This window comes from Pelophylax lessonae, assembly GCF_965119305.1.
Source record: "Pelophylax lessonae genome assembly, chromosome: 4".
Lineage (NCBI taxonomy): Eukaryota > Metazoa > Chordata > Amphibia > Anura > Ranidae > Pelophylax > Pelophylax lessonae.
Window position 1 is genome coordinate 190,718,290 of NC_138771.1, and position 15,645 is coordinate 190,733,934.

General features: G+C 42.2%; 1 protein-coding gene across 1 annotated transcript in view; it reads right to left on the reverse strand.

Annotated features, from left to right (window-relative positions):
- Positions 1-233: 233 nt before the first annotated feature.
- The window catches only part of NAPEPLD (N-acyl phosphatidylethanolamine phospholipase D), a 50,279-nt gene continuing 34,867 nt past the window's right edge, over positions 234-15,645 (reverse strand). Inside the window, exons 3-5 of the mRNA XM_082257139.1 lie at positions 13,702-14,348; positions 11,037-11,151; positions 234-819 (exon numbers count right to left, since the gene is read on the reverse strand). Coding sequence (XP_082113265.1) covers positions 673-819; positions 11,037-11,151; positions 13,702-14,348 — 909 coding nt within the window. The 3' untranslated portion in view covers positions 234-672. The remainder of the gene's footprint in view (positions 820-11,036; positions 11,152-13,701; positions 14,349-15,645) is intronic.

A 15,645-nucleotide genomic window follows, 5' to 3' on the forward strand; every position in this document is an offset into this window, starting at 1 on the left:
CAGCAGTGTGTAGAAAACAAAATGTAGCTCAGCAGACATGGTGTGAACAAGCCCTTATTCATTTTGGTTTGTGTATTTGTTAGAGTGAATAATACATTTAGCTCTGCTCCCATTGCCTGCCACATCGCCACACTACTCATCTATTTTAATGAAGTAAATTCACAGTGGGTTGTGTGGCAAAAGGCAGGGTAATTGTTTACATCATTTCTGCTTAGCTATGACTCGATTATGCAAAGGTGGAAAATATATAGTAAAGGTAATATTAGCAGATATGGATTACAAACACATTACACCATGGTATGCGGTTGTATGGAAATGATAAAATACAGCTAGTTTGCATGCCAAAATGTGAGTACATGCAATGTATGCATCGCAACAACCAAAGTGTTACATTTTGCTTAAAAAGAAAAAGGCACCATCAATGTAATATGTTGTGTTTCAAACTGCAAGCAATGTGCATTGCTGGTAATGTGCGTGTCCAAACGTAAAATGTTTGGCAGATTCCAGCTTACTTTGCGCTAAATGTAGTCATTTCCAGTTGTTATTCAAGTAATATACATTAGCAACACCTATTATTATAGATTTCCTGATAAAAAAAAAAAAATGTACACAAACTTTGGTGCAAGTCAGTAGGAAAGTTAAAACAGAAGCTGGCTAAACTGCAGGCTGTCATTATTTACTACATTCATCCTTCAGGTCATCATTGATTATTGTGTTAAAGAGTTTGGAGGCTCCATGGTTCAGGACAATGAAATCTTCCTGGGTAAGTCCGTATCGTTCCAACGCTTCTCTCAGTTTCACTGGTGGCTCCAAGTAATGCTGAGAACAGAAAAGTCAGTTGATTTACCATACTTTTTAAATTCTGCACTATGTATACGTTTTGGTATATTAGTAACAGTCCAAAGGGAATGTATATTTTCTTTAGGTTCAGGACAAATTAGGCGAAATAAAATATTCTCTGAGGACGTCACAGGAAGTGACGAAACACGTTAGATTGGAACGCATAGCGTCATTACTATACATCAGGTGGAACGCAAGCCGGAAGCACCACTCGCCACTCTGCAGAGAGGACGCACAGCTGACCACTGACAACCGTCTTTTTACTTGTATACCTACCCGCTTTTAAAAACCCACATTGTGGGTAATAAATAATTTTTATATACTACACCATCTGGAGCTTTTTTCCCTTCCTCCATATTTACCTGGTTTCTTACCCCGGCGTGAGGAGGAGCCTGATACCAGTCCATAGGAATCTGGTAAGTGATTTAATCTAAAGGTTTAAGCCCCAAGGGGTTAATATAGCGCTTGCTCCTAGTTAGTCAGGGGCGAACAATTCCTTGTTCCCACACCTGAATAGTGAAAGCAATCAAGTGAAGAAAATTATTTCCTTAAAAGGTGATATCCAAAATAATATACATATAAATATCCAAAATAATATACATACAGACCTTACGAGCTTGTGACTTGTGGCAAGAGGAGCGCTACGGACCATAGCCCAGCAGTTACCCATAGGCTTGGGAAGCCACAAGCTCGTAAGGTCTTGTTACTATATGGTACTCAAGACCCATCAAGTCCGGTGAGTGTGCACCCCTTATATTACAAGATATGCCGAATACACCAGCAGTTGGAATATTGGAAAAACCTTATTAAGACACTATTTGCACAAGATCACTAAGGAACTTTATATTGGGACTTTAACAATATTTGACACCTTTATTTTATCTCTAGTTATTTATTGATGTATTTGTAGCAATACTATATCCAGCACTTTGCACTTTAATATATTTATATGTATATTATTTTGGATATCACCTTTAAAAGGAAATCATTTTCTTCACTTGATTGCTTTCACTATTCAGGTGTGGGAACAAGGAATTGTTCGCCCCTGACTAACTAGGAGCAAGCGCTATATTGACCCCTTGGGGCTTAAACCTTTACATACTTTTAAACTATAGCAGCTGCTAACCACTATTTATTAATTGGTATTTAATAATTTATTCATATCACTAGACGCATACATATTTATTTATTTATTTAGGCCATCCAGAGGCTATATATATATATATATATATATATATATATATATTATATATATATATATATATATATATATATATATATATATATATATATAGGGGGTATATACTTATTTAGTATATATTTTTCATTCTACAAGTGATTTAATCTACCCACAAACACGGTGAAACGAATCGATGTCACAGAATTTATGGATACCCACGTTTGAGCACCTGCACTTTTGAACCTATTGGATATATACAGTCACAAAGGGCTTTTAACATTTGAACATTTTGAGCACAACAGTCACTTATTTTGGACTTTATTATATGTGATCAGTCACTATTTATCCTTTGATTTCTTATATTTATTGATTCATTATTCATAAAGTCACTGATGTAAAATTGGGGCACATATTAATTCATTAGCTAAGTGAGCTACTATTTGTTTTTGTAAACATCATAAGATTATTCAGCAAGTGCTGTAGCTAGCCTTTTGTGTTAAAGCTATTACTTGCAAAATAAAATATTGCGTGTGCATATCTTAGTTTAACAATGGTCAGAAAAGGCAGCTTTCAAGCTAGCTGTGCTATGAAATAAATCTGAATAGGCTGGTTGGAGCTGGCACAGATCAACCCGAGAATGAGAGGTGGAGCAAGGTCAGGTCATCTTGGCATAAGTAATGCTCACCCCACACTGACAGGGGTACCGTATGCTGTTGTCTGTTCTGCACTGCCTCTCTGGCCCGTTGGGGAGAAGAGTGTGGGTCGTTGCAGCAGTCAACATTTCAGCAACAATGAGCAGATCCCCCATTATTTTTAATGGGAGATCTGTCCGCATGCACTGGAGCGGTTTAGTTTACTTGCTGCTAAAAAGCATCTGCAACAGCTTAGTTCTACTTGCCACAGACCATTCATTTCAACAACAATCTTCCCATGTGATTATATGCGCATTCAATGTATTTTAGGCATGTTATTTATGTGTAATAGCCTCCCTTGTGTAGAGATTGAAATCCCGAGACTGCTGCTGGGCACCGCCATCTTGGATGTGAGGGCAGCAGACTCCAAGCTGTAGCTTAAAATGGGAGTAAGCTCCCATACATGAATTTCACCTATAGGTAATTATATCATAAGACTTACCCATAGGTACTGTAAATATCACCTAAACATGCACCATTTAGGAGATATTTACTGTAGATGCATCTAGTGACAGCACCAGCGCATGCGCTCTGAAGGAACAGCCTACCTGTGCTGTTACTTCAGTGTCCTGCGCCATAAACAGCGGCTCCAGCCACTCACATAGCTGGAGTTCTAAACCTGAAAGAAAGACTGGGTGAAGATGGAAGCGACATCAGCGGTGACAGTGTGCCGCTGGAGGGCTTCGTTCTAAGGTAAGTTTCACATAATGTGCTGGAATGCGATGCACATTAGGATTTTATGTGATAAGACCAGCACAAAGTGGCACATAATTGTGAAGTGGAAGGAAAATTTTAAATGGTTTTCAAACTTTTTTACAAATAAATATGTGAAAAGTGCATCTGTATTCAGCCCCCCAGTCAATACTTTGTAGAACCACTTTTCAACCACCTGTACCTGAACCATCTGCAAGTCTTTTTGGGTATGTCTCTACCAGCTTTGCACATCTAAAGTGAAATATTTGCCCATTCTTCTTTGCAAAATAGCTCAAGCTCTGTCAGAGTGGATGGAGAGCGTCTGTGAACAGCAGTTTTCAAGTCTTGCCACAGATTCTCAATTGGATTTAGGCCTGGACTTTGACTGGGCCATTATAACACCTGAATATGCTTTGATCCAAACCATTCCATTGTAGCTCTGGCTGTAAGTTTCGGGTTGTTGTCCTGCTGGAAGGTGAAACTCTGCCCCAGTCTCAAGTCTTTTGCAGACTTTTACAGGTTTTCTTTTGGGATTGCCCTGTATTTGGTTCCACCCATCTTCCCATCAACTCTGACCAGCTTCCCTGCCCCTGCTGGTGGTGTGTTCAGGGTGATGTGCAGTTTTAGTTTTCCGCCACACATAGCGTTTTGCTTTTAGGCCAAAAAGTTATATTTTGGTCTCATCTGACCAGAGCACCTTCTTCCACATGTTTGCGGTGTCCCCCACATGGCTTCTCACAAACTGCCAAAGGGACTTTTTATGGCTCTCTTTCAACAATGGCTTTCTTCTTGCCACTCTTCCATGAAGGCCAGATTTGTGGAGTGCACAGCTAATAGTTGTCCTGTGGACAGATTTTTCCACCTGAGCTGTGGATCTCTGCAGCTCCTCCAGAGTTACCATGGGCCTCTTGGCTGCTTCTCTGATTAATGCTCTCCTTGCCTGGCCTGTGAATTTAAGCAGACAAGGTTTGTACTTGTGTCATACTCTTTCGAATTTCAGATGATAGATTGAACAGTGCTCCGTGAGATATTCAAAGCTTGAGATATTTTTGTATAGCCTAACCCAGCTTTAGACTTCTCCACAACTTTATCCCTGACCTGTCTGGTGTGTTCCTTGGCTTTCATGGTGCTGTTTGTTCACTGATGTTCTCTAACAAACCTCTGAGGGCTTCACAGAACAGCTGTACTTATACTGAGATTAAATTACACACAGGTAGACTCTGTTTACTAATTAGGTGACTTCTGAAGGCAAATCAGAGTAAAGGGGGCCGAATACAAATGCACATCACACTTTTCACAAATTTGTAAAAAAATTTGAAAACCATTCATCATTTTTCTTCCACTTCACAATTATGTGCCACTTTGTGTTGGTCTATCACATGAAATCCCAATAAAATACACTTACATTTTTGGTTGTAACATGACAAAATGTAGAAAACTTCAAGGGATATGAAAACTTTTTCAAGACTGGGAGCGCTGACCGTAGTGTACTGGCAGGGAGGCCGTCCCCCTGTCAGAACACAAGTGCACAGCAGGGGAGATCGCTGTACTAACATTGGATAGTTGATACAGCGGCTGCAACCTGAGCTATCAGTTTTTTCGTTCAGCCCGCTGGGTTGAACAAAAAAAACCTGTAGTATATACTAAGCTTTAGAGTGTGGCTATGGCGTGCAATGAGAGAGGGGGTTGTGCTAGGGAACGGATTCTTCCTGAAATACACTGAAAGTACATCTTTAAAATACTTAAATTTTCTGGGCTTTTACTTGAAATTTTTTAAGCTGGTTACAAGGTCTCATTAGCCATGGTTCATACTGGAAATTTATGGTTATTGGATATGACGCTGCTGAATACCATATGCAGAAAGAAATATATAGTTAGACACTGGATGCCTATATGTTTTGTGGTCTAATTTACTAATACATGATTCCATATCTCACTACTGCTAAATGTATAAAAACCAAATATATACAATGTATAAAAATGAAAAAAAAAATGTCATATATATATATTCTATAGTGATTTTTTTTTTTTATTTGATATATATATATATATATATATATATATATATATATATATATATATATATATATATATATATATATATATATATATATATATATATATATATATATATATATATATATATATATATATATATATATATATATACAGCCCTCAAATTTTCCACTCGCCTGGTCGCATTTTGCGAGTGGAAAATTATGTTGGGCGAGCTCTGGGGAAGAGAGGAGAGGAAAGCCGGATAATGTCAGAGCGGCGGATCATCCCACTGTAATAGCTTCAATTGTAATTGCCGGGCGCTCGGTGACATACACAGTCCCGCCTCCTAGCCCGGCTTCTTTGATAGACAGAACACCTGGCCAACCAGGACGTGTGATGTCTATCAAAGGAGCCGGGCTAGGAGGCGGGACTGTGTATGTCACCGAGCGCCCGGCAATTACAATTGAAGCTATTACAGCGGGATGATCCGCCGCTCTGACATTATCCGGCCGCATACCGATGGGGGGTGTCAAGCCGGCGTGAAAATCGATCTCCCAGAGCTACACCGGTACTCGCGCCGATCATCTCCTGTGAAGGCAGCTGCTCCCTCGGTCTGTGCTGCGCTGCTCACGGGTGCTGGAAGCAGGTGAGTGTCCAAGGATTTAGCAGCCTCCCTGTGTGACTGGATAGGAGGAGCGGTGGGGCGGCTGCATATAGAGGAATTGATCTTTCCAGCTGGATGCCTGATTCTCCTCTCTGCAGGCATTGAGCAGCTGCAGGAGGAATATGCAAAGATCAATTCCTGTATATGCAGCCGCCCCACCGCTCCTCCTATCCAACTTCTTTTTTTCTTTTGCTGGCCCCCCAGTGCTGTACAGCCCCTCCCTCTTCAGCCCCCCCAGTGCTCTTCAGTCCACCCCTCCAGCCCCCCCAGTGCTCTTCAGCCCACCCCTCCAGCCCCCCCCAGTGCTCTTTAGCCCACCCCTCCAGCCCCCCAGTGCTCTTCAGCCCACCCCTCCAGCCCCCCCAGTGCTTTTCAGCCCACCCCTCCAGCGCTCTTCAGCCCATCCCTCCAGCCCCCCCAGTGCTCTTCAGCCCATCCCTCCAGCCCCCCCAGTGCTCTTCAGCCCATCCTTCCAGCCCCCCCCAGTGCTCTTCAGCCCATCCCTCCAGCCCCCCCCAGTGCTCTTCAGCCCATCCCTCCAGCCCCCCCAGTGCTCTTCAGCCCATCCCTCCAGCCCCCCCAGTGCTCTTCAGCCCATCCTTCCAGCCCCCCCCAGTGCTCTTCAGCCCATCCCTCCAGCCCCCCCCAGTGCTCTTCAGCCCATCCCTCCAGCCCCCCCAGTGCTTTTCAGCCCATCCCTCCAGCCCCCCCAGTGCTCTTCAGTCCACCCCTCCAGTCCCCCCAGTGATCTTCAGTCCACCCCTCCAGTCCCCCCAGTGATCTTCAGTCCACCCCTCCAGTCCCCCCAGTGCTCTTCAGCCCACCCCTCCAGTCCCCCCAGTGCTCTTCAGCCCACCCCTCCAGTCCCCCCAGTGATCTTCAGTCCACCCCTCCAGTCCCCCCAGTGATCTTCAGTCCATCGATCCAGCCCCCCCAGTGATCTTCAGTCCACCCCTCCAGTCCCCCCAGTGCTCTTCAGCCCACCCCTCCAGCCCCCCCAGTGCTCTTCAGCCCACCCCTCCAGCCCCCCAGTGCTCTTCAGCCCACCCCTCAGTGCTCTTCAGCCCACCCCTCCAGCCCCCCCCCAGTGCTCTTCAGCCCACCCCCCAGTGCTCTTCAGCCCACCCCTCCAGCCCCCCCCCCCCAGTGCTCTTCAGCCCACTCCTCCAGCCCCCCTTAGTGCTCTTTCAGTCCACCCCTCCAGCCCCCCCAGTGCTTTTCAGCCCACCCCTCCGGCCCTCCCAGTGCTCTTCAGCCCATCCCCCCAGCCCCCCCAGTGCTCTTCAGCCCATCCCTCCAGCCCCCCCAGTGCTCTTCAGCCCATCCCTCCAGCCCCCCCCCCAGTGCTCTTCAGCCCATCCCTCCAGCCCCCCAGTGCTCTTCAGCCCATCCCTCCAGCCCCCCCAGTGCTCTTCAGCCCACCCCTCCAGCCCCTTAGTGATCTTCAGTCCACCCCTCCAGTCCCCCCAGTGATCTTCAGTCCACCCCTCCAGTCCCCCAGTGATCTTCAGTCCACCCCTCCAGCCCCCCCAGTGCTCTTCAGCCCACCCCTCCAGCCCCCCCAGTGCTCTTCAGCCCCCCACCCTCCAGACCCTTGATGGGCACTGATGAGGCTGCACTGATGGGCACTGAAAACGTTGTTATTAATATTTATTTTTGTAACTTCTGCATTAATTCAAAAACATTTAACAGTGTAATTTTGAGATAATTTATGAGGGTGTGTTTAGGGGCGGGATTAGGGGCGGGGCATGGTAGGGGTTGGGTGGGGCAACTGGTGGCGAGTAACCCTTAAGGCCTGGCTAGTAGCTCAGGACTTTAAATTTTGAGCCCTGTATATATATATATATATATATATATATATATATATATATATATATATATATATATATATATATATATATATTATATATATATATATATACACATACATACATACATACATACATACATACATACATACACACATACACACATACACACATACACACATACACACATACATACACACATACATACACACACACACACAGTCAGGTCCATAAATTTTGGGACATCGACACAATTCTAATCTTTTTGGCTCTATACCACCACAATGGATTTGAAATAAAACAAACAATATGTGCTTTAATTGCTGACTTTCAGCTTTAATTTGAGGGTATTTACATCCAAATCAGGGGAAAGGTGTAGGAATTACAACAGTTTGTATATGTGCCTCCCACTTTTTAAGGGACCAAACGTAATGGGACAATTGGCTGCTCATCTATTCCATGGCCAGGTGTGTGTTATTCCCTCACTATCCCATTTACAAGGAGCAGATAAAAAGGTCCAGAGTTCATTTCAAGTGTGCTATTAGCATTTGGAATCTGTTGCTGTCAACTCTCAATATGAGATCCAAAGAGCTGTCACTATCCGTGAAGCAAACCATCATTAGGCTGAAAAAACAAAACAAACCCATCAGAGAGGTAGCAAAAACATTAGGTGTGGCCAAATCAACTGTTTGGAACATCCTTAAAAAGAAAGAACGCACCGGTGAGCTCAGCAACACCAAAAGACCCGGAAGACCACGGAAAACAACTATGGTGGGTGACCGAAGAATTCTTTCCCTGGTGGAGAAAACACCCTTCACAACAGTTGGCCAGATCAAGAACATTCTCCAGGAGGTAGGTGTATGTGTGTCAAAGTCAACAATCAAGAGAAGACTTCACCAGAGTGAATACAGAGGGTTCACCACAAGATGTAAACCGTTGGTGAGCCTCAAAAACAGAAAGGCCAGATTAGAGTTTGCCAAACAACATCTAAAAATGCCTTCACAGTTCTGGAACAACATCCTATGGACAGATGAGACCAAGATCAATTTGTACCAGAGTAACGGGAAGAGAAGAGTATGGAGAAGGAAAGGAACTGCTCATGATCCAAAGCATACCACCTCATCAGTGAAGCATGGTGGTGGTAGTGTCATGGCGTGGGTATGTATGGCTGCCAATGGAACTGGTTCTCTTGTATTTATTGATGATGTGACTGCTGGCAAAAGCAGCAGGATGAATTCTGAAGTGTTTCGGGCAATATTATCTGCTCATATTCAGCCAAATGCTTCAGAACTCATTGTACGGCGCTTCACAGTGCAGATGGACAATGACCCGAAGCATACTGCGAAAGAAACCAAAGAGTTTAAGGGAAAGAAGTGGAATGTTATTCAATGGCCAAGTCAATCACCAGACCTGAATCCGATTGAGCATGCATTTCACTTGCTGAAGACAAAATGCCCCAAGAACAAGAAGGAACTGAAGACAGTTGCAGTATAGGCCTGGCAGAGCATCACCAGGGATGAAACCCAGCGTCTGGTGATGTCAATGCATTCCAGACTTCAGGCTGTAATTGAATGCAAAGGATTTGCAACCAAGTATTAAAAAGTGTCCCATTACTTTTGGTCCCTTAAAAAGTGGGAGGCACATATACAAACTGTTGTAATTCCTACACCATTCACCTGATTTGGATGTAAATACCCTCAAATTAAAGCTGAAAGTCTGCAGTTAAAGCACATCTTGTTTGTTTTATTTCAAATCCAATGTGGTGGTGTATAGAGCCAAAAAGATTAGATATGTGTTGATGTCCCAATATTTATGGACCTGACATATATAATATTATATATACACACACACACACATTATATATATATATATATATATATATATATATATATATATATATATATATATATATATATATATATATATATATACATATACACATACACACACATACATATACACACACACACATTATATATATATATATATATATATATATATATATATATACATATACACACACACACATTCATACATACATACACACAAACAGTAATAGAAAGGTGGCTGTATAAATAGTGCATTAATAAAGTAAACAGTAGTGCTAAAAAACTTGTGCCAATTTACAATATTAATTTATAACAAATATCCTGTTTATAAAGTGAAAACAACTCCAGTCCATATAGAAAACTTCAACTCATAAAGTGACAGGTGCTCTTCGAAGTGCTCCAAAGTGATCCGTGATATTAATAGTTTCCAAAAGTCATGCTCCCCCAATGGTCCCACACTCACCAGAGCTCATTCCCCTCAAGGGGGTGCCAGGCCTGTCAGGAAGGTGGCGCCAACCGGATCAGCAGACTCCGGGTCCACAATCATAACACAGTTACGGGCCGTGGAACGCATGAGACCCAGACTTCCTGCTTTTTATTACCAACGCTGTACTGACTGTAAATCGGAGTAAGTGTGTTTTCTTTGTACCTAATAAAGCATTTTTAAACTGGTACACTATGGGCTGTTGCTATTTTATCGTTGCATAATAAAGAGCATACAGAGGGGGAACTAGCGGTGTTATACGATTGTGGATCCTGAGTCGGCTGATCCGGTTGGAGCAACCTTCCTGACAGGCCTGGCACCCCCTTGAGGGGACTGAGCTCTGGTGATTGTGGGACCATCGGGGGAGCACAACTTGTGGAAACTATTAATATTACGGATCACTTCGAAGAGCACCTGTCACTTTATGAGTTGAAGTTTTCTATATGGACTGTAGTTGTTTATACATTACCTTCAGAATTTTATGTAGCACTTTGTGGAGTAGTGCCACTGGCACAGATAATTTGAAGCACTATTGAGCACATGGTCACTTTATAAACAGGACATTTGTTATGAATTAAGATTGTATATTGGCACAAGTTTTTTAGCACTACTGTTTACTTTAATAATGCACTGTTTCTACAGCCACGTGTGTGTGTGTGTGTGTGTGTGTGTGTGTATTTTTTTCCTGCATACGGTATTCAGCAGCACCATACCCATTAATTATTTTTACATTTCCATACTTCCCTTTAGGCTAAGTATTTGGGTGGGCAGCAGCACCATTTTTAAATACCAATTAACGCATACACTTTGCACGGGATTATATCCATTCTCTTGGAAAATTATGGTACCTCATTAGCTAGCGCAAATGTTCCCCAGTGAACCCCAACGGACTTCTTGGCACGGACATCAGCATGAATTCTGACTGCTTCTTCTGGATCCACATGTTGACACTTCATGAACCATCTATGGACCGGAAGAATACAAGATTTAAAAATTGCACAGATGAAGAAAAATTACATACTGTATGTTTCATTTATCATGATACTTAGAATGCATTACATATTATATTTCATGCACATTTTATCTATCTGCAGATTTCTTGACTTTACATTTTATTCATTCCAAGTAAATATATATTATCTTTTTCAAGACGCAAGTTAGGAAAGTCAGTAGGATTGATTTTTAGAAGGAAAATTATGCCACAAAGTTAGGTATATGTAAACCCAAATACTAGTGATGTGGAAACCAAACATTTTTTGCTTTTAAAAATTGACTTGTGCAGGTTTTTTGTTTTGGCACGAGTAAGGGCTTGTTCTCATGTGAGATAGCCCTTGCCACCCCTTAGAAAAGCGATATGTGGTGAATCACTCTTCAATGGGCCGTTAGGCAACTAGGATATGATATCTTGTGTTATCACTGCCTGTTTCAACCCTAAAAAGGTGACAGTTCACACCACAACCAGGTGCACTGTATGCAATTGCCGCACAGTCCAATTAATTTTAATTGGTAACATTTGGCAACGGTACTCCCCATCGAATATATCGGGTTTTTTTGTTTGAGCCTAGTTACACTTTACATTTCTTGTACATGTTCAGAAGACAATACGTTCATTAAAGGATACAGCCGGATCAGTCCTTCAATTAACCCAGAGAAAAAGATTTTACAAAAATACTATGTTCTCTTGTTCATTGAAAGACACAGATCAATAGACCATTGAGTTAATACACCATCTGCTGATCTGGAGGTGTAAAGATTTTACGGTGAGTACAAAAATCTAATTTTGTTTTAAATAGAACCAAACAATAAGGCCCGGCTCACCCTAATGTGATTTCTCCTGTCTGTCATCATGCTGCAATGCACAGTATGGATGGAAATCACATTTTTCTCTACGGTGCTCGTTCACATCAAAGTAAGGTGGTCCAGGTGCTTCTTTTGGTGCACCAGAATGTGTTTTTTGGCCCCACAGACTTCAGTGAGACTGGACTTTCAAACAAATATAGATTTTAACAGATTAGTTCTTTTTTATTGGAATGGAACTCCGGTCAAAAGATCTTCCACTAGAGCTGCAAAATTTCATTAACCGTGCAATGGCCAATAAAACCTCCAACAGCCAGCAAATCTAAAATATTAAGCTTTGGATGGAAGTTGAGTCATCTCTCTATTTTGGACAAGGTAGTAGAGGATGAAACATCTACCAGCTGTTAGCAAGTTAGTATTTCACCCACTATGCTAGGCACAATTTTTCTCTACTTGGCATTAGGTCTGGTAGGTATGGAACTAAAGGTCATTTGTATGAGTCTTCAGTTCCTTCAATGCCGGGGATAAATGTCAGCTGTGATTGGGACCACTTTAAAATGTGCATAACTCGTCTTTGTAGTATTAATATCCAATTGAGAGCTGAAACCATGAATGAGCTAATGTTCTCTTAGGCAGTAAGTTTAACACAAAGCCATGGGAAAGTACATACAATCCTTCAACATATTGACCAATAAAGCATGGCTGGTTAATGCTAGAATAGAGAATTGCATGACTAAATCTGTGATATGTGAAATCACTAATTCAATTATTTCAGATTGTACTCCTGTTCTACTACAGTGCAATACTTAAGATGTACAACCCCAATTCCAAAAAAAGTTGGGACACATCTATGACAGCAGCATGGCTTTATAGTAGAGAAGAGTCCAGGTGTTTAACTGACCTCCAGAAACAAAAAGAGTGAAGCTGAGCACCCTGCTCCTGCGCTCAGAACCAGGTCCTCAGGCTGTTTCAATCTTGGAACCCACACTTGGCATCCTAAGGGTTGAGGCTCTGAGGAAGAGGCACGCCTCGAAACGCGTCAGCCCGTCTACATGAGACATTGGACTTCTCCATTTGATATGCTGTTTTACCACGCATGTTTGAGTAGTTGATTTTAACTTCTATTATTAAAAAGCCCGCTGAGCATAATGCGCTAGGCTGGTGCGCCCTTTCTTTGTGTGTTTTTACAGTGTTTAACTGACCTGCCTGCCCGCCAGACCTTTCACCAATTGAAAATATATGGTGCCTCTTGAAACAAAAAAATACAACAAGGACAACCCAGGACTGTTAAGAAATTAGAATCCTGTATCATGCAAGAATGGGACAACATTCCTCTCCCAACTAGTCTCCTCAGTTCCCAAATGTTTAAAGAGTGTTAAAAGAAGAGGGCATGCTATACCACCGTAAACATGGCCCTGTCCCAACTTTTTGGAGACATGTTACTGCCTTCAATTACAATAAATCACCTTCCCCCCCGCCCCCCCCTTAAAAATGGTACATTTTCTCAGTTTAAACATTTGATACGTTTTCTATTGTGAAAAAAATATGGGTTTAGGAGATTTGCAAATCATTGCATTCTGTTTTTAAGTACATTTTACACAGTGTCTTAAACTTTTTTGAAACTGGGGTTGTATCTGCTTGCCATTTATATTTTTTATGCTCTTTTCATTTACAAACTATTGATGTTTTTCAGTTGCATAACAAAGCACTTCATACCTTGGCTCATAGGCTCCAATGGGAATAGCTGCAACATCAAAGGGTCCAAATCTTTTCCCAATCTGTTCAAAAGCAGCACAATAACCAGTATCGCCAGCAAAAAAGAACCGATTTGAGGGTCCAAGAACAGACCAGCTACCCCACAATACTTTGTTATCATCAAATGGTGTCCTTTTGCACCAGTGCTGACAGGGCGTAAAAACAAAGGTCACTTCATCATGTCCAGGAACACAATTTTGCTCCCACCAGTCTAATTCAATAACATTTTCACAGCCACAGCTTTGCATCCAGTTTAGGAGCCCCAATGGAACAAACCACCTCAGTTCAGTACCAAACCGCTGATTCAGCCCCAGTACAGTGTTGTAATCCAGGTGATCATAATGGTTGTGACTTATCACAACAGCATCGATTTTTGGAAGCTGCTCTATAGTACATGGTGGTCCTCTAAACCGCTTTGGACCTGCAATACTTATTGGAGAGGCTCTCTGACTGAAGACAGGATCTGTAAGAAATGTCAAGTCATCCATTTCCACCATGACTGATGCGTGTCCCAACCAGGTGATCCGTATCCCGTTCTCCAACTTGCCTGCAGACTCTGGATGTTGAACAAAATATGGCTCAATGACTGGAAGTTCCTTATCAAGTTCCTAGAGAAAAAACAAGATTAACGGGATAAACATATTTTAAATGAAATATGACTTAATGCATATATCAAGGCAAAATAAGAAAAAAAAAACCCTCATATTTAGTACATCTTTACTATACATTTCCTTTTTCCCAGGTCTTATTCTATTAACCGCTTGCCGACCGCCGCAAGTAGATATACTGCGGCGGTCAGCCCCTCACAGGCAAAGTGACGTGTATATATACGTCACTAGCCTGTGAGGCTCTGGGCAGCGAGCGCGCGCCGCCGCCGGCGCCTCCCGCACGGTCACGGACCCCCCCGCGCGTGTGACCGGCGGACCCGATGTCCGCCGCTCACTCTGCGATCGTCGGGGGAGAGGGAGAAAGGCAGGCAGCTTGTGTAAACAAACCGCCTGTCATTCTCCCCTGTGTAGAAACACTGATCATACGGTTCTACGGTTCTACTATGTAGGACTGTTGATCAGTGCTCCTACAGCTCAAGCCACAGCCAATCACAGTTAGAATCACGCCCCTAGGGACACACACAGCCCCTCCCTCTCAAATAAAGTTAACCCCTTCACTGCCAGTGTAATTTTACAGTAACAGTGCATATATATAGCACTGATTACTGTAGTAATGTCACTGGTAACCCCAAAAATGTCAAAAATGTCAGTCAAGGGTCCGATCTGTCCGCCCCAATGTCGCAGTACCTCAAAAAAAAAAAAAAAAAAAAAAAAAAAAAAAAAAAAAAAAAAAATCGCAGATCGCCGCCATTACGCGTTTAAAAAAAACAACAACAAAAATTACAAAAATCTTTCCCTTTGTTAATAAACGCAATAACTTTTGCACAAACCAATCAAAATACGCTTTTTGCGATTTTTTTTACCAAACATGTAGCATAAAACAAATTGGCCGAAAATGTTAAAAAAAATTTAGATTTTTACTTTTTTTTGGGGGGGAATTTCATATAAAAAAATGTAAAAAATATTGTTATTTCTGCAAAATTGACGCTCTTTTTTGTTTATAGCGCATGATCAAAAAAAAAAAAAAAAAAAAAAAAAAAATCGCACACAGGTGATCAAATACCACCAAAAGAAAGCTCTGTTTGTGGGAAAAAAAGGACGTCAAATTCGTTTAGGTACAGCATCGCACGACTGCGCAATTGTCCGTTAAAGTCACGCAGTGCCGAATCGCAAAATACCCCCTGGTCTTTTAGCAGCCAAATCCTCCGGGGCTTAAGTGGTTAAAGATACTACAAGCACAGAAAATACCTGTTGGATTTGACAGAAACCCCACTGAGCTCCCATTTCATTCTGTGGA